A 27,426-nucleotide genomic window follows, 5' to 3' on the forward strand; every position below is an offset into this window, starting at 1 on the left:
TCACCTCATTTTAAACATGTAGAGGTCCTTCCAAAAGACCAATCTCTTTGTTTTGTCTACCTGTAAGTGACAGCTAAGCTGGGTGCCAATATTCATTCCGGCTTATAGGTTAAAAAGCAAAACCTAAAGCATGGAGAATTTAAGTCATTTTATAAAGAAAGAAAACATGAGAGGAGATAAGGCAGAAGCATAAATTGAAGAGAATCCTGTGAACTGATGTTAGGTGAGCATTTGGACATTCATTGTTTCAATCACCCATAACTCCTTTGTCAAATGATCTGGTCAGTCTTTACCTGGCCAATTGTTTTTCCATATTTCATTCAGGGTGTCTCTTCCCTGGCTATATTGTGTTCTTTCAGATATCATTCTCCTTCCTGAGTCGCTCTCTGCAATGAATTCCTCTCCTTTTCCATGTATCTTCCATGATACCTCTCTCCTAGGTTCTCCTTGACTGACCTCTTCTCTTCTCTTCTCTTCTCTTCTCTTCTCTTCTCTTCTCTTCTCTTCTCTTCTCTTCTCTTCTCTCCTCTCCTCTCCTCTCCTCTCCTCTCCTCTCCTCTCCTCTCCTCTCCTCTCCGTCTCCTCTCCCCTCCCCTCCCCTCCCCTCACCCTCCCCTCCCCATCCCCTCCCTCCCCTTCCCCCCTCCTCTCCCCTCCCCCCCCTCCCCTCCCCTCCCTCCCCTTCCCCTTCCCCTCCCCTCCCTCCCCTCTCCCCCTCCTCTCCCCTCCCCTCCCCTCCCCTCCCCTCCCCTCCCCTCGCCTTGCCTTCTCTTCTCCAGGTGACTCACACTCCTTTTGATTACACTCACTCCTGTTGTCCTCATGTTGATAGTTCCCCCCAAACAGTATCTTAAATGTGATTCTGTTCCCACATTCACACACTTGAGCTGGTGGGCAATAGCTCTGGCTAGTTTACTATGATTCCTCACTTCCTTCTTTGCATATACTCTTGGTGTCTGCTTACCATGTGCTTAGGAGTTTATTGCTGTGAAGAGACACCATGACCATGGCATGAGGCTGGCTTCCACTTTCAGTGGTTTAGTCCATTACCAACATGATGAGAAGCATGGTGGCATTTGGAGAGACATAGTCCTGGAGCTAAGAGTTTTACATCTTGATACTTGTAATTGTGTGTCACAGTGGGCATAGCTTGAGCATAAGAGAACCCAAAGCCCACCTCGACAGTAACACACTTCCTCCAACAAGACCATACTTTTTCTAATAGTGCCACTCCCTATGACCAAACACTTAAACACATGAGTCTGTGGTGGCTATTCCTATTCAAGCTGCCACACCATGCTATAGCCAGAGTTTGTACCCTGTTCTTGTTTTAATCAAGTATATAACTGGTCATGGCATGGCTCTACTGAAACTGTCACCTCTTATTCTTAACCTTTAAATAAATGCACACCTGTTGTCCCTACTTGCTCATCTTTACTTAATCATGGTGATCTGTTGTCACCCACCCATCTCAAGTTCTTCCCCTGAATCTATGTGAAATATCCCTTGTACTGTTTTTAAAATATTCACAAATGCCTTTATATTTCTTAGCTTATTCATCTGTATCATTGATAGATATATAACTTTTTAAATGAAACAGAGTATTCACTGTACTGTAGTCTAAAACTCAGCATAAATAGTCATACTGGTAAACAAATAGAAGAAAGAAGATATACTCAGTAAATACTGGTATGCAGATGAAGAGCAAACATTGCTAGCTCTTCAATTTGGACTTAGAAAAGATAATTAACTTTCTAAATGATATGTTGTCACAGAGTAGTAGAGCTTGAGACAAAACCCAGACGTGTTTTAGTATAAACCCATGTTTGATCCCACAGGGCCCTGAAATTTTGTCCTATGATAACATATGACCAAAAAAAGAGATTATGATTTTAAATATTAAGATGCAAAGAATGTATGCATATTTAAAAATTTCTAACATGGGGCTAATGGTATCATCAATTTTGATTTCCATCAAAATCAGTATTTCTTTGATTCTACAGAAACTTCAAAACGTTTTGTTTTTATTAGTTAATAATAAACTGTTACCACTTTTTAATTGAATGGTAGAAATATCTAAAGTGAATGATGTAAAAACATAAGTGTGAAAACTTATAGCCCATCTATAGAGACAGGACATTTATGTAAACTGGTAAGGTGATGATTCTGAGTGCATAACCAAGAAAGTGCATGGGAAAAGGTAGGGGAAGATGTTTTGCTTTAAATTGTAATAAAAAGGAGATTCTAAACTACACTGAAAAGCTGTGTTATAAAGCAAATAAAACATGTACCAGGCAATGACGATTTGTGAAGATGGGGAAAATAGAGATTGTAACAGCCAACAAATGAATCATTTTCAAAAAATTAAAAGATGGTCATGCCAAGGAGGTGTAGGGGTGATATTTAGAAAATGCCATGGTGTGGGCCAGCTATCTAATCAGCGGGGCGGCTCTGCTTAGCTCTGGCTGCCATGTTCTGCACTACAAGTGGCCAGAAGCCATGCACACCACAGCTAGAAGCAGCCAGAGGCCAGGCATGCCACAACTAGACCCACGAGATGCCAGTGTGAGGGGTGGCTCTGCCAATCCCCCACACTGCATCCACAAAGCTCGGCTGAACCCCCAGACAATATCTGCCATCCTCGCAAGTACCAGTAGAAATGAGACTCTTAAAGCTTAATGATTATCTAAAGGATTTATATATTTAGAAATGCTCAATCAAGAAGATGCCCACACAATCAGAGCTGTTACCCAGTAGTTAACCTTTTAATAGAAGATGGTACCCAGGACAGCTTTCGACCCTCTGTGGTTCTCCATGGATGATAGCCTCCTTCTTCTCCTATTTCTCCCCTCCCCTTCCTCTCTTTCTTTTCCAGCTCCACCTCCTCTTCTACTGCCTAATCACCTAGCTCCACTGCAAATACAATGTAGCAGAATAAGTGTCCTGCTACAGGGAGGCAGAAAGGAGATGGCATTTCATATGTGTGACATGAGAACAAATTGTTTTGCTGTAAGACTCATCCATGTCATATAATGATCCACACTTGCATACTGTAAGATGGTCCACACATCCACATCATACACTTATACACATCATACAATTATAAAAACCTCTACACCATGCCATGGGATGTTTCATATGTACACACACATATACAAACACACATACATATATGTGTACACACATATGTATACCCAAGTAAATATACAAACATAAAACACATATTTTTCTGATTTGTATATTATGTGTATTGTTGCATATATTTGAGGAAGGCTCTGGTAATGCAAAAAATACAGTTCTCGCATTAAAAGAAAGAAACATTTATTCTGGAGCTAAATTTGAGCGATCATGGCCTGGAAAACATGCAGCTAGGTTACTGTGGTTGCCATGTTCTCACATGGAAGCAGCTTGTAACGTTTAACAGTAGCAGAATAAAGAAAATTATGAATTAATTCAAAGATATCTTGGTGAAATTATCAGAGAGGTAGTTATAGCAAGATGGGGGAAATGCTCCCATAGCCTCTCATGCTATCGGATGACAGACTTACCTTCTGGATCAGTGGAAGCTAGTGGGCTGTTCTGTTAATAAATTCTAAAAGGTTTTTTTATCTGTTAGTCATGAGATGTTAGCCCCCATTGCCTTGGTTTACCAAGCAGCACCATGGGTAGCTGCAGATATGATGTGCTAGGATGCTACTGCTCACCTGATATGGAGTTACAAAGGAAAACCAAGGAGTGGGGGTCAGAACTGGGCTAGCCTCCTCTCATGATGGTGAAGGAATGCTGAGGCTAATCGGCCAGACATTCTTCTCGGTGTGCCAGGAAAAGCTGCCATCGAGGTTGGTAGAAAAGAGGGCAGTTAACATTGGATGATCTGGGGGAGCTGGGTGGTTGTATACGTGAACAAAGTGGGGAAAGAGGAGGAGGAGAGGAGAGACAGAAATCTTACCAAATAATTTTCAAGTCGAAGCTGACTGCTTCTCTACCTTCTTGAATGTGTTGCTTCTAAGGTCACTTCATCTGTCTTTGTACCCATCAGCAGCAACAAAGAGCAAGTCAACAAGAGCATGGAAAAGCAAATGTGTGTGAATTCATAAGCATACTGAGAATACCACACATAAAACTTCAGTTGTAACAGCCCAGACAAGGAACCACATCAGCAGCAAAGGGGGCTGGTAGCATCATCCTAGCTACAATCCTATTACTCATGAAAAAAAGGAGCCAACTATTTTTAGCCATATTTCTTGTCGCATTTTAGAGTCACATTAAGGCTTTTAGACAGAAGGAAAGAGAAGAAAAGCAATTTTAAATATTAGATGCAATTTTCCTCATCTTTGAACTAAAAAGGAATATGTAATAAGAACTGAAATAAGTGACCATATTCTAAAGTACTCTGAGCTGATCTTCTTTTACATTTCCTGTAGAATAAGAAGATTATCAATTTGAATTGATTATTTGACCATTGCTTGATTGTACTGGCTCTTAAATCTAAGACCACACCAGCTGTACCATTGATCTAGATGCTAATCCTGCTATCTTTAAAAGTCACATTTATTTATCTAATTCTGAGTGGGGATGCTGTGCATGTGCTTGGGCATGTGGAGGTTAGCAAACACTTGCAGGAAATGGTTCTTTCCTCATGACTCTGGGAACTCAGGTCATCAGGCTTGGACATGAAGCTTGCTTACCCACTAAGCCATCTCACCTGACCACTCTTTAGGCTTTCATTTTCTAGATGAGCCAAGAAATACCAGTGAATTGCTAATGAAACACTATGCATGAGCACGAGTAATAATATCTATCAAAGATACACACAATCAATTTATGTGGAAGGAGGGGGAGGGGTTAGTTGTACTTTGATGGCTAAAACGATGCTTCAGAAAACAACTTCTTGAGACAAAGACTTGGCCTTATCGTTTGTGGCCGTATTCAGTCCTGAGCACTGAACTCTGTGTGTTACACTTCTGCCCAGTTAAGATAAGGCACTGCACACTTATCCACAGCATAAAGTACACTGATTACCACAATGGGTTTTTTTTTCACCAAGAATCAGTTATTTATCTTTACATTTGGGTAACCTGTGCCTTGTGGTTTCTTCAAGTATTTGGTATATTTTGACCATTGTGTTTTGCTTTATCTAAAACAACTCTGAAAACTCTAAAAACTGTATTTTGATATGAACAGGTAGCTGTTTCTCCCATTCTCTCTAGAAATATTATATGACATAGGGACAAACTTGCTCAGAAAAAAAATACATGACTTTCTCAGGGACATGTCAAATAAACTTGACCTCAGCCTTGACTCAGGAACCCATGGAAGAATGAAGTGGTTTATTTGGATTCCTCATGGCAGGGTTGAAAAACAGGGACATTTGCAGACTACTGATCTACCACTCAGTAGTAGGTCTACCACCACCTGTTCTATATGACTCTCAGTCAGGAACAAAGATGAGGAAAGTATGTGTTTTGGAGTGCTACCTAGTGTCCCAGGAAGAAATGACTGGAGGCTCAAAGGACATAGGCTGAGCCAGTTTCATTCAGTGATTTTGAGGGGCTCAGCTGAAGCTTCCTGACCTTGGCAAGGAAGTCTTGCTTTGCTGCATTTAGGCACTGAGAACAGGGGAGTGCTGGTTTGATACAAGATTGAATTGATCTGGCTAGAGTTTGGAGAGAATTCTTCAGTGGAGAATAGAAATAAATCAAAGTATCTTGTAACTTCAGGTTCCTTCAAGACTCCATCTCAGGTTAAAAACACTTTGTTTTTGACTCGCCTTGACTGGCATTATGACCCTGTACTTGGGAGTCTATTGGAATCTCTGTCCCTACTGTTCCTGCTAATTCCCACATGCAATTGTTTGGACTTTGGATTTTGCTTATCCTGTGACTGCCTGTCCTAAAGTGTTCTGACTTAACCCTCTCTTCCCAGACAATTCAAGGGGCAGTTAATGAAAAATAAAAACATTTGCTTCTCTATTTGCCTTTTTTGTGTCAATGACCTTGATTAAGATGCAACTAGATTATTGAATTCCAGCTCTAGGGTGGTTGGCTGGTATTGCTTATATATAAATTGTTTTAGAAAAATTGATGTTCATGTTTACACTGTGAGCAGTGTCTGAGCATAGTCTAAATTATGGAAACCACAAGCCCCAGCAACTATAGCATAACACTAAAATATGAACAATTTCTATTGATGGCATTTATAAAAATAGCCAAGAAATCACAATATGCTTAAACCAGGAATCTGTTTTTCCCTCTTAATTAAGCATGGTTTCATTATTTCAAACACTAAATTTTAACTCAATTTTATTTTTAATATAATATTTCATATTTCTATTAAATTATATTTGAAATGTTTTTCAAGAGCCAACTGCACTAACTCTATTGTAAATACTTTTGTAAATTGGGAAGTCTGGGTTGAACACATCTGCCTCTGCCTCTGCTAGGAAGGTGAAAATTGGGTATCTGGCAAATACAGAGTGCACAATCGGATCCACACACATGTAACCACTGTGTATGACAGAGGTGCAGCTGAGATGCTGCCAGGAAATGACGCTTTCAAAAGCTATCCTGGATTAATTGGATATCCATTTAGAAAATATGAATCTTGACTCCCTTTTCACACTGTACGAAATCAATTGCAGGTAAGCTGTTAATAAAACACAGAAGTTAAAAGGACCAAGAGACATGAGCGTGGGGTATCTTAATGACCTGTAAGTGAACATAATCTCAAAAGTGGAGCACAATGCATAGGAGTACACACAGTGGCTCTGAGGCAGAAGAGGAAGAGAAAAGGGTGATGTCCACTGGGCAGAAGTCCTGACTGGGTACCTAATAAAAAAGGGTATGCAATTGTAGTTACAGTGCTCATTCAGAATCACATACCATGGGGAAAATAAAAATGTTACCACCATAAAATATCTTTTAAAATATCACTAGAAGGAAGAAAAAATCGAAATTACAGTTAACTCAGGAAAGATATGGAGTAAGATAAAAGATCATATACTACGTGTTAATACTACAGTCATATACTGCATATTAATAAGTGTGTTCTTTCTATTAAATTTTTTGGCGGTCTTTATAAAAATAGATGGATACTTGGTGACTCAGAAAGATGGACTTAAAGTTAATAGTCTTCCTAACTGTTTACAAGGAAATATATGTATGTGTATATTTGATTATCTACACATGTATACACACATTAATTTGTGTGTGTATTATGTATGGTTGTGTACATGGGTATTTTTCAAAGAACTAACACTGATATACCACTTTCAAATGAACCCATAGTCGATCACAATGAAATTAAAAGATGTACATCTGCATAGTAAGTAAATGAAGCATTCTATAGCAACAAAAGTACTTTGTTTCCTAGTGAAAGCATCTATATCCAAAAGCAAATGCTATATTGTTTTCTTTATATCACGCATCTAAATGATTTGTGCACAATTCTTGTATGGTAATAAATGTGCTGGTTATTTGGGGGAAGGTAGTAATCAGTGTGGATCACAACAAATTCTTCAGATTCTACTTGCGTTTTACAGTATATATACTATTCTTAAACTATACTTTTTAAAGTTTAATATCTTTTATGTGGCAATCTATAATTAAAGTGCTAAATACTACTTTTATGATTCTAAAACTCACTTGAGTCCCATAAAACCTCATAGAAATCACTAGAAGAGTTTTCTTCCCACCGTGATGGAAGGAAACAAAGGTGCTAACTGTGAAACCTAGCCTCGCCAATGTAAGTGATCTTCACAGGTGATCTGAGTTTGGAACGCATTGTTCCAAACTGATCACTGACACATTGACGGCTTTACGATAACCTCATGAGGCAAAAAAAACAGTGAACACATATGAAGTAGTGGAAACAGCTCTATTATAAAATGATGATTTAGTAAATGCTGGTTATTACTAGTATTTTAATGGCATGGGAGCAAGACTGTATAGTATGTTTCAGATCTATGAAATAGAAATGGAAAATAACCATGAGCAAGTTAGGCAACTCTGATCAGCCAATCCTAGATCCTGTGTCTTCATTTAAAAGCCTTTAAGTACAGCAACAGTGACTGCAACATGTAGCCTGATACTCACAACAAGGAATTTGACCGTTGTTTCCATACTATCTGTCATTCTACTGTATGATTATTAAGAAATTCTTGGTAGTCCAGATGTGATAACAAGCACAGTCAGTATCCCACTGGGATATAGCAAAGTTTGTGACCGAAGCCTGCTCCATGTTCACAAGGAGTCAGGTATGGTCTCTGCCCAGTGGGTGTTGGGAGTTTAACATAGGCCCTCAAGAAGGGAAGCCAATGCTCTTAACTGCTAAGCCACAGCTCTAGCTCCAATTAAAATATTTTAAATCAAAGATCAAATGTCTAGTTTTGCTTTAAACATCACTGAAAAGGTGAGTATGTTATAGAGAGCCCAAATCAGTACTTTTGTGCATGATACACAAGTCTTTTGATATGGTAGACTTACATAATACAGTGGCAGCCATGTACAAGGTCAGCCTAATACAAATGAATAGTTATGGATAATAAGAGAAGAATTTTAATGGTGATGTACTCAATATTTTTAATGTCTACTTTAAGCCAACATAAAGTTCACTGATAATACTTTACTGTGCTTAGAAAGATGTAACAGCATAAGATCATGAGAAGATAAAAGCCTGTGGTAAAAACAAAGGCATGCTTATTTTAGGTGATTTGTTTTTCTTTGAGCCCCTAGGATTCTATGCAGGGTGAAAATCGAGGGGCCCTCTGAAGCAGTATTTAAATATGTCGGAACACTGAAAGGAATCATTTCAGTTGGAAGGTGGTACAGTAATTGGATTTTGAGAACATGTGACACCTGTATGCTAGTGTCATACACCGGGGGTACTTTGGTATGGTCAGTTTAACTCTAATCTTGACTCTAAAGGAAGAGTAATCACATTCAAAAGTGATCTTCTTAACTATATTAAGATATTTAACATTTCTTTCTAAAGATAAAGGAGGCATCTTGGTTCCTACAGTGAAAAAAACATATAGGAAACAGTCTTTCTTCATTTACTTTGTTGTGAAATCCAGCAGATTAGAGGTTAGATCATATTTTGTTCTTTTTGGACGAGAAAAAAACGACCTGCTTTCAGTGATGCAATTGAAAGAATGAAGGTCCCTAGACCAGGGAACTGAGAGCTAAGCTTGTAAAAGATCATGTGAAAGCTATGCCTCCCATAGTCTCAGGCATTTGAATTCTTGGTCCCTAGTATTGGTTTTATTTGTGGAGCTGTAGAAGATATGGCCTTTTGAGGAACGTATCCCTGGGTTGGCTTTGAGAGATTAAAGACTCAGACAGATTTGCATTCAATCTTTGCTTTGTGCTTATGATTCAAAAGAGAGTTCTCAGCTTCTGCTAAGTCAACATGCCTGCTATCTATTGCCTCCGCTCCTCCATCATGGACTTTAACTTTCATGGAATCATAAGCCCAAATAAGGTTTCTTCGATATGCTGCTTAGTCATAGTTCATTGTCACAGCAACAAAAGAGGCCACAAACAGAGTATTTTTAGAGAGGATCTTTTGGTCAGTGAGAATAGTGTTTTCTGTGTGCTGCTGACGTAAACCTAGAGTCAAGGAAAGGAGTCACAGGGAGTCAGCCATGCACTCGACTGAAAGAACTGACTATTGATAGCCATGAGGGAGCCAGAAGGTCATGATGCACTGCCTTCTATCTCAGCAAAGGATCATCAGTTCAAGATCAGCCTGCACTGCATACCCTGGCCCTGTCTCAGAACCAAACTAAAACAAAACCTCCAGAAGATTACTTGATGGTGAATGGTCCCTTTCCAGTTGATGGATACAATACCCTAAACAAAAGCTATTCAGAAAAAAAAAGAGTTACTTTAAGCTTACAATTATATGGGGATACATCCACCAAAGCAAATTAGGGGATGGTGGAAGAAGCATTAGGCCTGCATAGTAGTCAGGAAACAGAGGAAATCACACTTTCTCTATACAAAAAGCAACGAAACAACAAGAAAGGAAGTTGGATGAGGCTATAAACCGTCAAAAACCTGCCCAGTGACATACTTCTCCCATCAAGGCTCCACCCCTAAAGATTCTGCAATCTCCCTGAACAGTGCCATCATCTTGGACCCACATAGTTCAAACACATAAGCCATAGGGGACATTTCTCATTCAAAGCACAGTATATGGCGTTCCTACATAAGGCAAACAGGATACAGGACTTTTATGTACCTTCCCTTGAAATGGAGAAATATATCAAAGGTGACGGTTACCATCATATCTATGAATATCCAGTACTGCAGTGGCTCCACCTACAGGATGTAGAAACAAGTATTAGCATGGCTCCACCTCACTTCATCTAGTCTTCTCTCCCCTAATCTTTTGTTGTGAGTCCCATTGTTCTTACATGCTGCTGTCTCTTACTGGCTATATTGCTCTTTCTTTTCTATAAATCATTCACTTCAAAGTAAGAAAGAGAGACTGATACTGACATGCTGAACAGGGGTCAGGTCATAGGGAATTTTATACCTAACACCAATGGTTTATTCTAACTGTTGTTAGGATTATTTATCCTCTGAGCCTCTTGATGAATCTGTTCTGTTTATTGTCTCCACTCCTTTTGGCCCAAATGTTCTGGGAAAAAAATGCTATGCTAAAAGAAGTGTCTCATGAGCAGTGGAAACTCTCAGAGTATCTTTAGAACATCAGCCAGTGCTGGTTTACTTAAATGTCTCTCCACCCATGCTATACCACATCAATTAATTTTTAAAGAAATGGTTAAATGAAGTTAGTAATTATATTTATATGCAGTGCACATGCTCTTGTGCACATCATTATATTTTAATTTACTTTTTAACAAGTAAGCCAATATGACTTTTAAATTATTTCCCACCTGTCATGAAGGCTAATAAAGTAATCTGCTAATTTATGCTGTATCAAATGTACCCCCTCCCTTTCCTCTTATTCAGGACTGTGGACATTCTACTGGCATAGCTCTACAGGAAATAGAGCTCAGAGGGAAATGTGTTCAACTTCTTTGCTTTTCAGCTCAGACACATAGTCAGTGGGATGGGGAGAATTGTTTGGAAGTCTCAAAACAAGAAAACAACACATCCGGTGTTTCTTCATTGTTTGTCTTTAATTGTGCTATATAAAGCATGAAGACAACGAAGCAAATTATCTCAGGGCGTAATTAATTACCTGTGATCTACATCATCAGAGAATTCAATTATGTTTTCATTTTGGTGCAGTGGATTAGGATCAGCCTTTTATAAAGGCTGTAAACCACAGTGTTAGATGTCAACACCTGGGAATATAAAGGTTTTGAGGAGGAAAATTCTTATTACTTAATTTGCTAAGGATTTGGGATTGTTTTTCTTAGCTCAAACGATGTGTGTTTGTTACTTTTGCATTGCTATGAATGGAATTCCGGAAGGACTACTTGAAATGTTTATTTTTAGCTCATGGGTTTGGAAGTTTTAGTTCATTATAGTCATGAAGCTATGACAGAGAATATCTGTTAACATCATGACGGGAATGATTCAGAGTGAAACTGGTCTGCAGCCATATCATCCTCAGAGTGCCAATCACTGATGGCAGAAGCTAAGCAAGATCAGACCTATTTAGTGCTTTGATGGTGGAAAAGGAGACATGCAAGGTTCAGGGGAAATTATGCTCCTAATAACCTACTTCTTCTAGCTCTGCTCTGCTCCTTACATTTCCAGAATATTTCCCAAATAGTACCACTGTCTGAACCAAGCATTCAAACCATGAAATGTCATAAGTATACTATAACGTGTGTGTGTGTGTGTGTGTGTGTGTGTGTGTGTGTGTGTGTGTGTGTGTGTCTTGGATAAGTGTACACATTAAAAAGTAGAGCCAAGAAAAGTTGCATACAAACATTAATGATCATACTTCTGTGTGGATATTCATATGGAAACATAAACTGTTTTGGTGCATGGGTTTGTATATATCATGGCATATGCAAAGAGGTTCTAGAACAACTTGGTGAAATCAGTTCTCTCCTTCTACCACATTGTGTCCAGGAATCTAACTCATGTCATCAGCCTTGACAGCAAGTAGCCTTACCTGCTGAGTCATCTTTGTAGACCCATCACCTTAATTATATATATATATACATATATATATGTATATATATATATATATACATATATATATGTATATATATATATAATTAAGAATAAGTTCATATTGCATAATGGCTGAATACATGTTGTATAGTGGCTGCATAGGGATAGCTAGCACATCTTCTATTTTCAATATTCATAATGTCATTATTTGAAGAACATGCAGTTGTATTAGCTATTTTAAAATATTTAATTAATTTCATCAACTACGGTTACTCTCTTGTGGCTCCACCATAATAGAGATTTCCTTAGCAAACATCATAGCACCTTGGGTTTCTCATACACCTAGAGGCTACCTGTTGACACTGCTATATAGTTCTCTCTGTTATATATTTGCTATTTTCTTATTATCTTTTAATCCTCTCTAACAAGACAAAGAAAATTCCCTTGTGTATTCTCAATACAGAAGAAGTTAATAATGACCATAATAACCATGATTAATTTTATGAATTTGGGGGGTCTGTTTATTTTGAATATTTTATTAAGTATTTCATTTAGTTTTAAATATTTTCTTTATTCCTAAGAATTTCATATATAAATAAAATGAAATATTATCATCTCATCTCATCATATCACCTCTATCTACCTGTTCAATTCCCCTAACAAAATATCTTCTTATTCATTTTGATGTTATTTTGTAGCTCAGACTTTCCATTGTTTTGTAATTACTTTAGTTCCTAGTTACATAAACTGATTTTCTCATGTATCCTGATTTGATTTATAAGGAGTTGAAACAATGTATTAGCCCAAAAAAGCCTCCTGGACTAATGTCTGTCTGTTAGAGTCAGCTGCCCACATATGCCATCCTTTTATGTGTGTACCCATTGTGAAATTCTCTGAGACCTGCATGCATTTTGTTTTTAAAAATAATATACATCTTAATTTACTTAACCCAGAAAGCAAAATGTCAGCCTGAGAAATACTCACTTGTAAACAGACATCTTTCAACTTAAGAAAGCATACTTGGTTGTGGGTATCGTCTGTGATAAAGGGCTCAATAAACATATAGCCAAAGAATTATGTAGGGAGAATTTGAAAATTACTACATAAAATACAAGAACAGAAGGGGAAAGATTAGCAATAGGTGTAAAAAAGCAACTGCTGTACTTGGTAAGAGATATGGCTTAATGTCAAAGGTAAATTTCATATTCACACAATGATTTGCTAAATTTTGTGCATAAAATTACAAGTGTTACACATGTGGCAGCTGTTGGCCAAGGGGATCTGGATGACTTTGTTTCTACCTCTACCACGGGGTGAAACAATCTCCCAACAAGCTCTAGAATAGTGCACACTAGGCACTTGGTAATCTTATTACTACTCAATGGCTGGAATTGCTCAGCATCTCAACACAGAATCCGGTGTCCTTTGCCCTTCTTCAGTATTTTCTCATTACATTGAAAACATCTCATTTACATTGAAACTATGAAGGTACTAATTGAAAATAGCTTTAAATTAATTTTTCTTTGATTTCTGTATAATTTTTTATACACATTTCTTTTCTGACTGCCTTACTCTCTCTCTCTCTCTCTCTCTCTCTCTCTCTCTCTCTCTCTCTCTCTCTCTCTCTCTCTCTCCCTCTCTCTCCCCATCACCCTCTCCCTTTCCCTCTCCCCCTTTCTTTCTTTCATCTTTCTTTTCTTCTTTTTTCTTCCTTTTTTCTTCCCTTCTTTCTTTCTTACCTTTTTCTTCTTTTCTTTTTAAAAGTGTTATTATTGTTCACTCTTCCTTTTCTCCTCCCCTTTTTCTCATATTTTTCAATTGTCTTTTTTCCCCAAGCAGATATTATTCTAAATTTCCGAACAACTTATGTCAGCAAGTCTGGCCAAGTTATCTTTGAAGCAAGATCTATTTGCATCCACTATGTCACTACCTGGTTCATCATTGATCTGATTGCTGCCCTGCCTTTTGACCTCCTGTATGCTTTCAATGTCACAGTGGTGAGTAGACACCTTCCATGTGGCCTTTAAGTGAAGTGTTTGATTTTCATATATTTGCTGTTAAATACTCCCTGAGGTTTGTGGCCTGTATAATAAGGATGTGGAGATGTTCAGTGACATACAGGCCAGATTCTTGACTTGAGGACATGAATTCCTTCTGATTTCTTCCTTCAATACTCAGAAGCAGAGAAACCATATACAGAAAGGAAGCCTGAATCTGCCATAAATTTTGACTCACTAAACAAATCTTTTGATAGCAAACCATGTCTAGAATAGAATCATCAGTTTAGATTTCTAAAAGAAAATTGGCTAGGGAATTTGGTGGAGAAATGCAAAATATATTTCTCTTTTTGTGATCTTTAACTCTGTCACTCTTTATAATTTTAGTATTGATTAACAAAGCTAACTGAAGCTGATCAGACAGACGGGAATGCTGGAATTCGGCCACTTCAATGATGTGACCCCAAGATAAAATGAGATTCCTGAGTTGATTGACACTTGTACTTTCTGTCCTTTCTTCTTCTGAGTCTCTTATCATCATGTCTGCTCACAGGGAAGGAAGTGTTACATTTGCACTAGCAACTATTTTTACATTCAGTGATGGAAGTTTTTAAAAACTGTCAAGTGCTTCCTCATAGCTAGAGAGATATTTAGGAAGACAAATGTGTGTTTTGTTGTTGTTGTTCTTGTTGTGTTTTGTTTTTTATTATGATAACTAACGTTAGCCTGTAAAAACAAATGTACTAAATATTAGTTCAAATTAAAGAAATTCCTTTATCAGTTGATAGCTCTTCTATACATCACATCCTTTATGAAAACGTTAATGACTAGTTTCCAAGAGTAGCCAAGTGATCAGATTTTCAAATTCAGACATTGGCTTCCAGATGAACGTACATATTCTGTCCCAACTTCTCTCTTTTTCTTTCTTTCTTTCTTTCTTTCTTTCTTTCTTTCTTTCTTTCTTTCTTTCTTTCTTTCTTGAATATTTTATTGACATTTCAGGTGCCATCCCCTTTCCCCATTTTCCCTCCCTAGAAAACCCTATCCCATGTTCCCTTCTCCTTTTTGCTTTTATACAATTTTGTTTAATGTTAATCAAAGGCTTTATAAGTTTGGTAATGCTCAATAACAAGATGCCAATACAATCAGAAGTGTAACCCAATACCCAACCTAGATATATCAACTATCTTTGACTGACAGAGACACGGAAACATCCACCTCCATGCCCCCCTCCTTGACACCTAACTCCTCCTCTCCTTCTCTTCCTCTTCTCCTTACTCCTTCCTCCTCCTCTCCTTCTCCTCCTCCTTTCCTTACTTTTCCTCTTTCTCTCCTTACTCCTCTCACCTTAGCTCCTCCTATATATCACCCTTCCTGTTAAAATAAAACTTTTCTCTTAAAATACAATTAGAGCATAACTATACCAATTTGGGTCAGTAAGGTACAAGATAGACCTAATACCCAGTCCATCATTTTGTTGACTAACCAGAACCTCTGTCATCTCTCCTAACTAAAAGACTTAGTACTGAACCTGGCTTTTCTCTTGGCGTTAGAATGAATGACAGCTGAAAACCATCCTCTCAAATCTTTTCTCTCAAAGTAAATAACCAGGATTGTCTAAGAGACTATAAGTTTTCAATACGGTCAGAAATCCAGAATGACTGAGTTAACTGAAATTATGGGAAGCACAAAGCATACTTTCTAAAACTTAGCCAATTTATAGAGACCACTGAACACCTGGACAGTCCCTATACCACAAAATGTTGGAGCATCTGATCTTCAGCCTTCTGAAGCCCAGGATAGTCTAACAGACCTAGTGATGCAGAATTATTAAGGGCTGATTACTCTGTCGTAGCAGATATAATCAGTTGACTATTCAGCAAGTATGTCCTTTTCTGGACAGGGATGTGCCTATAGATGAAAAGAAGCAATTCTCACCTAGTGGCTGTCTCACCACAACTGGAGTAACTCCATAGATGCTCAATTTCTTTTTAGAATCCAAGACAGGAAGCTGTCAGGAGCAGACAGGTCTCTCATCAAAATGAACATTAATTCAGAAATGTTTGTAATGTCAATTCTGTGGACTTCTGATGTTTTGAAAACCAACTATCAATGTAAGGCAATCTGAACTGTTGTCTGTTAACTCCTCTCAGCTATTTCTAAATAAAATATAGAAAATACCCTAACAATAAACTCAGAGCCATGAATTTGCTGTAGGCCCTTAACTTGCAGTCTAGCCATCTCAAATCAGTTAGAAAAGTTAAAGAAGGACTGGGTATATAGGCCATGTATTCCTAAATGTGTTATATAGGCACAATGTCTATGAGAGTAACAATATTAATTTCACTTTTATATTAATAAGAATCTCATACCAATGAAAACCTTAAATTTGAAATCAAAGTCAATTTTGTACCATTTAAGAAATTATAACTTCATCTTAATAACAATTATACTTATTTCTACCAATAGGTTATGGCTATGCAATAAATCCTAGCTAATCCTCCCTGTTCCAACAAAACCACTACTTTTCCCTAGAAAGACAGTCCAATATTAACCACCTCAGTCCCCAAGCCCAGGGAATAGGGGCGCTGACTCTTCATTAACTTCTTCAAGCTGATTATGGGTGTTGAGATATTAGAAGAGGGGCAGGGGGAAGAGTAAATTGATAAGCCTCTGATGCTGTGTCTTCACTGCATCCAGCTGGAATTCTAGAACATCAGAGGTTGGAGCAGGTCTGCTCAGCTTGCTTGATGAGTAGATACACCGAGGCTGTGTATTCTGCAATACACAATTCTTAAAACAAATTGTAGTATCAAGATAATTTTTTTGTTTGAATTCTGGAATCTAGTCTTCTGGCAGCCTGCCTCTGTCATGTCTAATCCATATAATTCTGGGAGTTTCTATGAGGGTGTGCTCCCACCATCCTCCCATTCCTGCCTCCTTGCTCTTGAATTCCCCAACACTAGGGAATCCAAACTTCCAGGCACCAAGGCTGTCCACTTGAACTGATGCCTGGCAAGGCCACTCTCAACTACCAATACAGGTGGAGCCATGAGTCCCTCCCTTTGTGTTCTCGGGCTGGAAATTTTAGAATGGCTACTCCAGCTTGTTTTTTAGGGCCATTTGCTTGAAAAATTGTTTTCCAGCCTTTTACTCTAAGGTAGAGTCTGTCTTTGCACTGAGGTGGGTTTCTCGTATGTAGCAAAATGCTGGATCCTGTTTATGTATCCAGTCCATTAGCCTATATCTTTTAACTGGGGAATTGAGTCCATTGATGTTAAGCGATAATAAGGAAGTGATTGTTGCTTCCTGTTATTTTTGTTATTAGAGGTGGAATTATCTTTGTGTGGCTATCTTTTTTGGATTTGTTGGAAGAGGGTTACTTTCTTGCTCTTTCTAGCGTATAATTTCTCTCCTTGTATTGGAGCTTTCCCGCTATTTTCCTTTGTAATGCTGCATATGTGGAAAGATATTGCATAAATTTGGTTTTGCCGTGGAATATCTTGGTTTCTACATCTATGGTAATTGAGAGTTTTGCTGGGTATAGTAGCCTGGGCTGGCATTTGTGTTCTCTTAGGGTCTGTATTACATCTGCCCAGGATCTTTTAGCTTTTATAGTATCTGGTGAGAAGTCTGGTGTGATTCTGATAGGTCTGCCTTTATATGTTACTTGGCCTTTCTCCCTTACTGCATTTAATAGTCTTTCTTTGTTTTGTGCACTTGGTGTTTTGATTATTATGTGACTGGAAATATTTCTTTTCTGGTCTAGTCTATTTGGTATTCTATATGCTTCTTGTATGTTTATGGGCATCTTGTTCTTTAGATTAGGGAAGTTTTCTTCTATAATTTTGTTGAAGATATTTATTGGCCCGTTAAGTTGGGAATCTTCACTCTCATCTATACCTATTATCCTTAGGTTTGGTATTCTTATTGTGTCCTGAATTTCCTGTATGTTTTGTGCTAAGAACTTTTTGCATTTTGTGTTTTCTTTGACAGTTGTGTCAATATTTTCTATGGTATCTTTTGCACCTGAGATTCTCTCTTCTATCTCTTATATTCTGTTGGTGATGTTTGCATCTGTAACTCCTGATTTCCTTCCTAGGTTTTCTATCTCCAAGGTAGTCTCCCTTTGTGATTTCTTTATTGTTTCTACTTCCATTTTTATGTCCTAGATGGTTTTGTTCAATTCCTTCACCTGTTTGGTTGTGTTCTCTTGTAATTCTTTAAGGGGTTTTTGTGTTTCCTCTTTAAGGGCTTCTACTTGTTTACCTGTGTTCTCCTCAAATTCTTTGAGAGTGTTATTTATGTCCTTCTTAAAGTCCTCTGTCATCCTCATTAGACGTGATTTTAAATCTGAATCTTGCATTCCTAGTGATATGGGGAATTCAGGACTTTCTTGTGTGGGAGAACTAGGTTCTGATGATGCCAAGTACCCTGGGTTGCTGATGCTTATGTTCTTGCGCTTGCATTTCACCATCTAGATCTCCTTAGTGCTACCTGCCCTGTCTCTGACTGGAGCCTGTCTTTCCTATTACTTTGGTTGTATCAGAACTGTGTGGGGTGTATGTTACTACTGGGGTTAGAGCTGGGGCCCAAGATCTGCTCAGTGCTCAGGAGAAGACAGGAAGGAACCAGTGCTCCAGGCCAGGAGTGACTTCCTGGGTCCTAGTGGATCCCAGTTACTCCTTGTTTGAGGCTAGAGTTGCTTTCTTTTTACCTAAGATACTGCCTGGATTAGAGCTTCTGGTGGGCCTCCCTCCTCTGACTTTTGTGAGATTTGGGCACAGCTGCTGCCCAGGATCTGCCATGTCCCAACTTCTTAATTCAGGCTTACATATTTGTTAATTGCCTATGCTGTAAGAATTTTGTTTTTTCTGTCTTTTTTTCTGAGTTGGGAGACTGAGGGTGAAGTTGGAGCAAAAGCTACAAAAAAAAAAAAAAAAAAAAAAAAAAAAAAAGCTAGCACATAGTGTCAGTTAGCATGATACTGGATAATTACCTGAGATTTCTAAAGAAGTTTTAAGAATGAATTTGTCTAGATAAGTACCATAATGAAAATGAAGTGACTTCAAGCAAGGATTTTACAAAGCTTCAAAATAATCTAAATGGAGTTTATGTTACCAAAGGTTTATTAAAGTACTCTAAATTTTCTGGCCAAATTAACAAATAAATTCTGTTTAACACAATCTTATTATAAATTAGTTTGCTGCTTTGCTACTGAATATTAATAGGGTTCTTATAGTCTATTTTCCTCTGGGTACTGTAATAGGATAATTTTAAATATGAACATGTAATATAGAATAATAAATATATATAAGAAATATTCAGTGTATGTTTTTATACTATCATTGTTGCCTAAATTAACAGATGAGATCCTCTTACTTGGTGACTACTTCACCAATCCCCTTCCATTTCTGCTCAGTGTCTTGGGAATCTTAAATAAATGCTTTGTGAATAATGCAAGTCAGAAAAGAAAACAAGAAGGTGAAGGAACTTTCTACTAGAGATGCTGGTCCTACTTTTGATGGGCCTGATCACTTAATACGCAGTACGGATTTGCTGTCCTTAAATAATGTAATAAGTATAAAATGTTCTATTTGAACAGAAGAGCTTGTTCAAGATATTCTGTTCTTTTTCCAACAAAACATGTGATGAGAACAACTTATAAGAAGAAATGTCCTTAGAAATGGAAACTAAAAATAAGGCTGTTCCTACCAGATTTAAAATGTGTCCAGTGAATACATCTCCATAGAAGAAACTCAAAATGAAGTACAGTGCCCTGGAGGCTTAGGTCCTGCCTGCTATTAATTGTCCTTGGCAAATGTTTTCAGTACATTCATAGATTCACCTATAGAAATCTACTGTGCACCTTACCCTGAAAGGTTCTTACAGAGACAAAATTAGGAAGGACAGATGAAGTGGTAAGGCAAGTTTATGGATTATTTTCCATCTGAGCAAAAAATTGAAACTTCACAAAATAGCCACACACACAAAATCTTACAGTTCTTGAGCAACTTAAAAAGAAGACATGTTTATCTAATGTTTTACCTAATTTCTGACATCGGGAAAGATCTTTTCTCTCATAATTCTGCTTTCCTGGTTGATAGCCAGGACACAGTCTAGTCCAATTAGTAAAAAAGAAAACTGTTACTAGAGAGTTGGAATACATACACTTGTCCACAAGTCACTCATAATTCTCATTCATGACAAATTCATGATACCCATCTCAAAAAGCACTAAAATTCATCTACAGTCTGCATCCTCAGGAAGTTGTTAACTCTGATGTGAGCAATTACTTTTTTGTTTGGAATGTCCCAGCATAAAACCAGGCTATGTCATCCTGAACTGGAGTTCACATGGCTTGCTTGTGGAAATGGACACAGAAGCAAAGCCCCACGTTCTTCCCTGAACTACTTCCCCTGAGACCAGAGAAGATGAGGTATCTCCCTCACCACCAGATTCAGATTCAGATGAGAGTTCTATACCAGGCTTCATTTCACTTAAACATTTTCATCTGTCTCTCAAATTCAGCTACCTATTAAACAAAAATTCATTCACAATAATTCTCCAGATGACAAAGTCATGGCTATAAAACCCTAGCAGGTGATCCAGTGATCCACACCAACTTGGTACATGGTAGATAGAAGCTATGCTTAGTGCTTCCCATAATTTCAGTTAACTCAGTTATTCTGGATTTCTGACTGGGTTGAAGACCTATAGTCTCATAGCCAATCCTGGCTATTTACTTTGAGAGAAAAGATCTGAGTGGATGGTTTTCAGCTGACATTCATTCTAAAGCCAAGAAAAAAGCCAGGTTCAAAACTAAGTGTTTTAGTCAGGAGAGATGACAGAGGTTCTGCTTAGTCAACAAAATGATGGACTGGGTATTAGGACTATCTTGTACCTCACTGGTACAAATAGGCATAATTATGCTCTAATTATACTTTGAGAGAAAAGTTTTATTTTAACAGGAAGGGTGATATGTAGGAGGAGCTAAGGTGGGAAGGAGTACACGAGAGGAAGAGATGGATTAAGGAGAGGAGAAGATGAAGGAGAGTAGAAGCTAGGTGATGAGAGAAAGAGAGAGAAAGAGGGGGGGCATGATGGCAGATGTTCACATGTCTCCACCACTCAAAGATAGTTTATATATCTAGGTTGGGTATTGGGTTACACTTCTGATTGAGCATTACAAAACTTATAAAGCCTTTGATTAACTTAAAAGAATTGTATAAAAGCAAAAGGGAAAAAGGGGCATGGGATGGGGGTTTTCTAGGGAGGGGAAATTGGGAAAGGGGATGGCATCTGAAATGTAAATAAAATATCCAATTAAAAAAAAAGAAATATTGATACTGAAGGGAGAGAGGGAGCTAAACTTGACCATAAAGAATATAGAGAAGAAATAAAAGAGCAGATTCCCAGGTGCCTTTAAGATTCTCTTTTATTAGGCCTGTGAGATGACTCAGCAGATAAAGGTTTTTGCTGCTCAGACTGGTGACATGAGTCACATCTCCAGTTTCCACATAGTAGGAGAGACTACTCACTCACTCCTAATGGTTTCTCTGTAATGTCCACATAGGAGGTGCACTTGTGGGCAGTCAGGCAGGAAGGAAGAAACAGAAAGAAGAGGAGGGGAGGAGAGGAGAGCATGGGGAGGGAAAAGAAGGTTAGAGAATGAAAGGGGAAGGAAATAATATTTTTGAATATCTGTTTATATGCTGAGATTTGAGTATCGTATATCTTAATGATCTGTCTATTCATTCTTTTTTTCTTCATTTGTTCTTGTATCAATTATTTGCTCATCTTTCAAATACTAGATAGTGTTCTACATATATTAGAGATAAAGGAAGATGGGTAAACAAGGAGAGAACTGATATCAACTGACCTGCAGATTTGTAGGCAATCCCCCCCCCACCCCGTGAGGACATTGACATCACCTATGGTTACATTCTGTACAAGGAAGACACATTATAGCCACAAGCTATAATCATCTTCTTTACTTATAGTTCCCTCCAAGAAATTAAATGGTCTAAGAGTATACCAAACTCCTTTTCTGTTTTAGTTACACTCTGTGTTTTCTACTTAATGTTCTCTAAATTCTGTGAAGGTGGTCAGAGAGCATATGTCAGCTGCACCCCTCTTTAACACTAATTCTGACCGTGCCTTTGTTCACCAATGGTGTTTCAATGAATGCCTAAATTTAGGAGAACAGTTCTTTAGTTCAAAGTCTGTAATTTAACGTTGAAAGACAGGGCATAGGAGATTCAGCAAAAGTTTGAAGTCCACGTCATTTTGGCTTTATAACACTCTAGAGAGAAGCTCAGGCTTGGAATGTCTACCTTGAATGTTTTCTCTGTTCATTAATAATGACAGAAGCCAGGTAGGTTACCAATAGACACAGCAGGTAGCACTGGTACTTACTCAAGCTTATGGATCAGCTGACTTAAGGAAATCAATCTTTCCAGGTCCATGTGGGTTTCATGAAAACCTAGCTTCAGAAAATGAATACCACAAAAGTCTTAAGTTAAAATTAGCTTTATTATGGCTTTCTATGTTCCATTCAATATTTATGGATTACTGTTAAAACCCAAATATATTATCTGTAGAGGGAAAGCAAAACTGACACAAAACATGCCCAAGGTAACAAAGAAATCTTACACTTGGTGTGTCTAAGCTGTACAGCAGTGTATACAAAATTGTGTCTAGTCAGGTAGAAAACAAAGTCAATTATAGTTAATAAAGTTAAGTTTTTGCAGGAAAAATAACCTCTGTAACTTTTAGCCAACATTACTTCATCCTTTCACCTCTTGATACAGTGTCCGAGGATCCAAAACACATCAGCGTGTCCACAGGAGCTAAGCCACCATTATTCTTCCTTCCAGAAACTTTCCACCTTGGGTAGGGTAACAGAAAATATTGTGCTGTGGATATGACTTCCAAGCTATGTTGCTCTGTCCCGCCACAGGTGTCGCTTGTACATCTCCTGAAGACTGTTCGGCTGCTACGTCTTTTGCGCCTCCTGCAGAAGCTGGACCGTTATTCTCAGCACAGCACAATCGTCCTTACCCTGCTCATGTCCATGTTTGCTCTCCTTGCACACTGGATGGCTTGTATCTGGTATGTCATTGGAAAAATGGAGAGGGAGGACAACAGCCTTGTCAAGTGGGAAGTCGGTAAGGGCTTCTGTCACGTTTTCCACTGTTTCTTAAAAGGGACTGTTATGTCAACTTTGGGGGAAGTGAAAGTTGTTTGTGTATATATCATTTTATTTGTTTATGTACTAAATTTTTGTTATACTCTGTTACATAGGCCATTTTCTTCTGTGTATATAATGTATATTCAGTGCAGTTTTAATACTCTGCTGGTCTTCTATTCCAGACCCCTCCCCACTCCTTTCAATCTTCTTTGTCTTCTACACAATCTTATAAATAACTTGCTTCTTACTGACATTTTCTCTTTTTTTTTCAATTTAAAATACAAGTGATAAAAGCCTGCTTCAAGAGCCTTGCATTGTTAGCAAAATTTGTCAGGTTCAACTTCTAGGCCAAAGAAACTTAAAAAAGATCTGAGTTGTTCAAAATGTCTAGCAAGGATGTGCCAATTGTTGGTTAAGAGAATTGTTGGTCATTCAGTAGTTCCACAATCCATAAAAGTTCGAGATTTCTCTTTCAAGAGTTACATAATTTTGCATAAATGAATGCGAAATACAAAGCACAGGAACACATTTTAAAACCCATGTTAAACATGAGAAATTTATAGAAAATAAGAAGTCTAAAGAAGTAGATACCTTCTAGTCTAAACTAGCCGCCATTTTTACACAGCCCCACTTTTTAGAGTTACCCCAGAGCCCTTTATTGGAGGGCTGTTGTTTTTATTTTTGTTTTTATATCGAATCAAAAAATCTATTTTTTTAGTTGGCTGGAATTCTTTCACTTATCGTGTCCACCAAAAGTCAATCTTGAAGCTTTGAAAGAAGCTCAGGCCTTTGCAGAGGGCTTAATCATAGGTGACTCCCAGAGAGAGAAATGCCAAGTGTGTCCCACTCCTAAGGAAGCTGTGCTCAGAGCATCCTTTGATGGCTGTCCCGAACAACCCTCTTTTACCACAGAGTGTGTACAACACCTTCACAAGACATCCCTGAAAGGCAAGCTGGAAATTTTGAGGAAACAAGTTGAAGAATGTTAATTCCCTTACCAAGTTCTTTAAAAACGAAACAAAACAAACAAAAAAACCATGTGACCATGTTTCAACTGAGCTCCACAAAGCAACTGATCTATGGCACCTATGATTTCCTCCTGAAAACAGTTTGCTTTTCTTTCTTTTCAAAGCACATTTTAGATATCTGGCTATGGTTTTGGATTCTCAGAAATGAAAGGACATAAATAACACTGAGAGTGGAAAGCAAAGGTGTCCCAGATTTAAAAAAAAAAAAAAAGTGAGATTCATCTGTGGAAAGATGGAGAGGGAAAGAGATAGGTGGGAGAATCGAATGTGACATCACTGGTGCCGTTTGCCTCCCCAGGTGCTTCTGTGTTGTCCCAATGTGGTTCAGTGAGTAGCAGGATTAGGTGTCTGCCATTTGTTTTCAGTCTATATGAAAATTCTCTTATGGTGAACATCTGGTACTATCTTGGGCCTGGCCTGTTATTTTTCAGGCCCCAGACCTATACAAGGATATGAATTTGTAAGCCTTGTCATCTGAGAGAGTCTAGCTAGGGGAAATCCAGCTTCCTCACACTCTCAACTCAAGTTAGATGAGAAATCCTTTTGGTTACACTTCTACCATGTCAATTGTGCTACAGACATGCAATCTAGATTTCATTTTTCTCCTCTAAAATAGGCAGAGCTGCTTTCTTCCTAAGAAAGAGGGAGCCAGCAACCTAAAGTGTACCAGGATTAGCCATGATCTTTGCCCTAGTGTTAGAGTTCAGTGTAACACAGAGGTTGTAAGCCCGGTGTCAGCCAGGCAAAGGAAGATTGATACACCACAGGGGTAGGAAAACTTGGAGCTCTTATCTGTAAACCTCTTTTGGCCTCCTAACTACCTGTTAGGTTTACACTAATTTAGTTTAGCAGTATGAACCACAAAATTCTCTTGTCCCAGCAAAAGAACTTTATTTAAACAACTGAAAAGCCTTTTACCGGATTCCAGGATATACGGATATATGTTCTCATGAAAACACAAACTTAAGATTCTATGCTTCCTAAGAATATACAGAATATATGTTCTCATCACAGATTAGTATCCATTGACCAATTTCTGTAGCCACCATAATCAACTAGGATGAGGGTGTATCTGTAGGTTTTGCTAAGATCATAGCTTGCCACAGAATCACTACTTTTTTTTTTCTTTTTACTCAGATAAGGTAAAAGTAATTGCCTTTGGAGAATTATGTATCCTGTCTAAATGGCCCTTGGGATGTGATTAGGAAGGAGGTATGCTCATTATACCTATAAATATGTTTGGACATGGTACGGACAAGGACCTTCCCTTCTTCTAAAATTACTTGCATAATTTGTACACTTATTAAATCATATGCCAGCAGTTCATACTAATCAAAGGTTTTCTATCTGTTCATTTTTATTATGTAATTTCTTTTCAGTAGTGCTAAGTTTTATTTGTTTTTTTTTTGCTCCAATAACCATAAATCAATAAATACATCACATAAATAAAATCCTGTTAGAGAACACATTGTTCTTTACCTTTGTGTCTAAGGTATAGAGCAGGTTTATCTGTCTTAATGATAAATCTCTTTCTAATCACTGTCAATTATCCAATTACTCTTCTTTTGTCCTTGGCAAGTTCAATACTGGCAGCTAATGTGCTTTGATATTTTGTTTCTAAACAAACACAAGTTCATCTTTAAACCTGGCCAATACCAATTTTTATAAGTTGTCTGTTTTTTAGAATAAATACTTTGTGTTTGTTCACTTATGAGATCAGACACTCATTGTAAAATGGTTTGTCTGGTGCTCTATTTCATTTCATATCTTCATATATTTGGACCTAAATCCATTTTCTTATCAATTGAAAGGAATCAAAGTGTAGGTTATGCAAGCCCTATATGGAAAATGTTGGCTTTTCCTTTACTGTAGCTTCTGTTTAGGATATAGTTGTTGGCAAAGTTGGATGGATCACTAGTCATGGTCATTAGGTTACTAAGTAGTATTCATGATTCGGGAACCTAGACTCCTAAACTTGTTAGATGTCTTTCTATATTTTGAATATTAGGAAAATTATAAGGAAAATGTGTTTGGAAAACTTTTTCTGGCTAAGAAAGAGAGAACAAGTGGACTGATAGTGGATTGGCTCATTTGTCTGAAAATAACATTTTTAGGTGTCCATTGTGTGCTTGGTTCTGTCTACCAAAACTAATATATTGGATGTCACAGAGAAGAACCTTAAACTATTTATGCTACCTCTACAGCTTGTGCCTATGCTAAGGTTGAACTGATCAGAAAGGCTAATAAGCCTTATAAAAATAAGCTGATGTCCTTTAATGCAAAATAGCAGGATACAGGAAGAAACAATTAATTTTGTTTCCTCTCCAATGACTGTAAAATGGAAATAGTGCTATAAGTCTCTTTGGGGTTGCCTGTATTAAGTTATCAAACACACAAACATATGTGAAGCAGATTGGGAGCTGTCTCAGCGCTTGCTGTGCAGTGGGGGGATCCTGAGTTTGGATTACCATGTTAGAGCAAGATGTTGACCAACAGGTGAGGTTGTCATTTGTGGATCCACACTCACATACATGCACATAAACTCCCTCATACACACACAGCACACACATGCAAAGGTAAGGTAAAGGAAAAGGAAAGGTCATTAGCCTTGTAGCTAACACCAAGTCACTGTCAATACGTGCTGTCTGCTATAACTGTCATGTAATACTATGACAACTACTCTTATGACAGAGACCGATGAATATCATTTTGCATAGGAAGTTTAGTTATAAGGTAATTTAGAGTGTTGCCATTTGATTTAGCTATTGTGCTCAACAAGTCACCTATAGGAGATTTTATTCTGATTTAACAGAGGTATCATAATTTAACCGAGTTCTGACACCCACCCTGAACTCCTGTTAAGTGTGACAGTTTTACGAAATGTGGATACAGGGTAACATCTAACTCTATATTAAAGAAACATATCAAAAGTGAATTTGAGAACACTTTGTAAAGGTTGAATGTGCATTTGGCTGCAAAGAAATGTTTTGATTGGCCTTTTGTAGAGGCTGTATTGCTTATTTTCCATGAGAATCTTCAACACAGGCAAACTATGTGACATGGTCTTGGAATATTACTCCGTAGTGGAGCACTTACTAATTATACCA

General features: G+C 37.9%; 1 protein-coding gene across 1 annotated transcript in view; it reads left to right on the plus strand.

Moving 5' to 3' along the window:
• The window catches only part of Kcnh8 (potassium voltage-gated channel subfamily H member 8), a 344,000-nt gene that overhangs the window by 221,497 nt on the left and 95,077 nt on the right, over positions 1 to 27,426 (plus strand). Inside the window, exons 6-7 of the mRNA XM_076914649.1 lie at positions 13,941 to 14,098; positions 23,061 to 23,268. Coding sequence (XP_076770764.1) covers positions 13,941 to 14,098; positions 23,061 to 23,268 — 366 coding nt within the window. The remainder of the gene's footprint in view (positions 1 to 13,940; positions 14,099 to 23,060; positions 23,269 to 27,426) is intronic.

This window comes from Arvicanthis niloticus, chromosome 17, assembly GCF_011762505.2.
Source record: "Arvicanthis niloticus isolate mArvNil1 chromosome 17, mArvNil1.pat.X, whole genome shotgun sequence".
In the NCBI taxonomy this organism is placed as follows: domain Eukaryota; kingdom Metazoa; phylum Chordata; class Mammalia; order Rodentia; family Muridae; genus Arvicanthis; species Arvicanthis niloticus.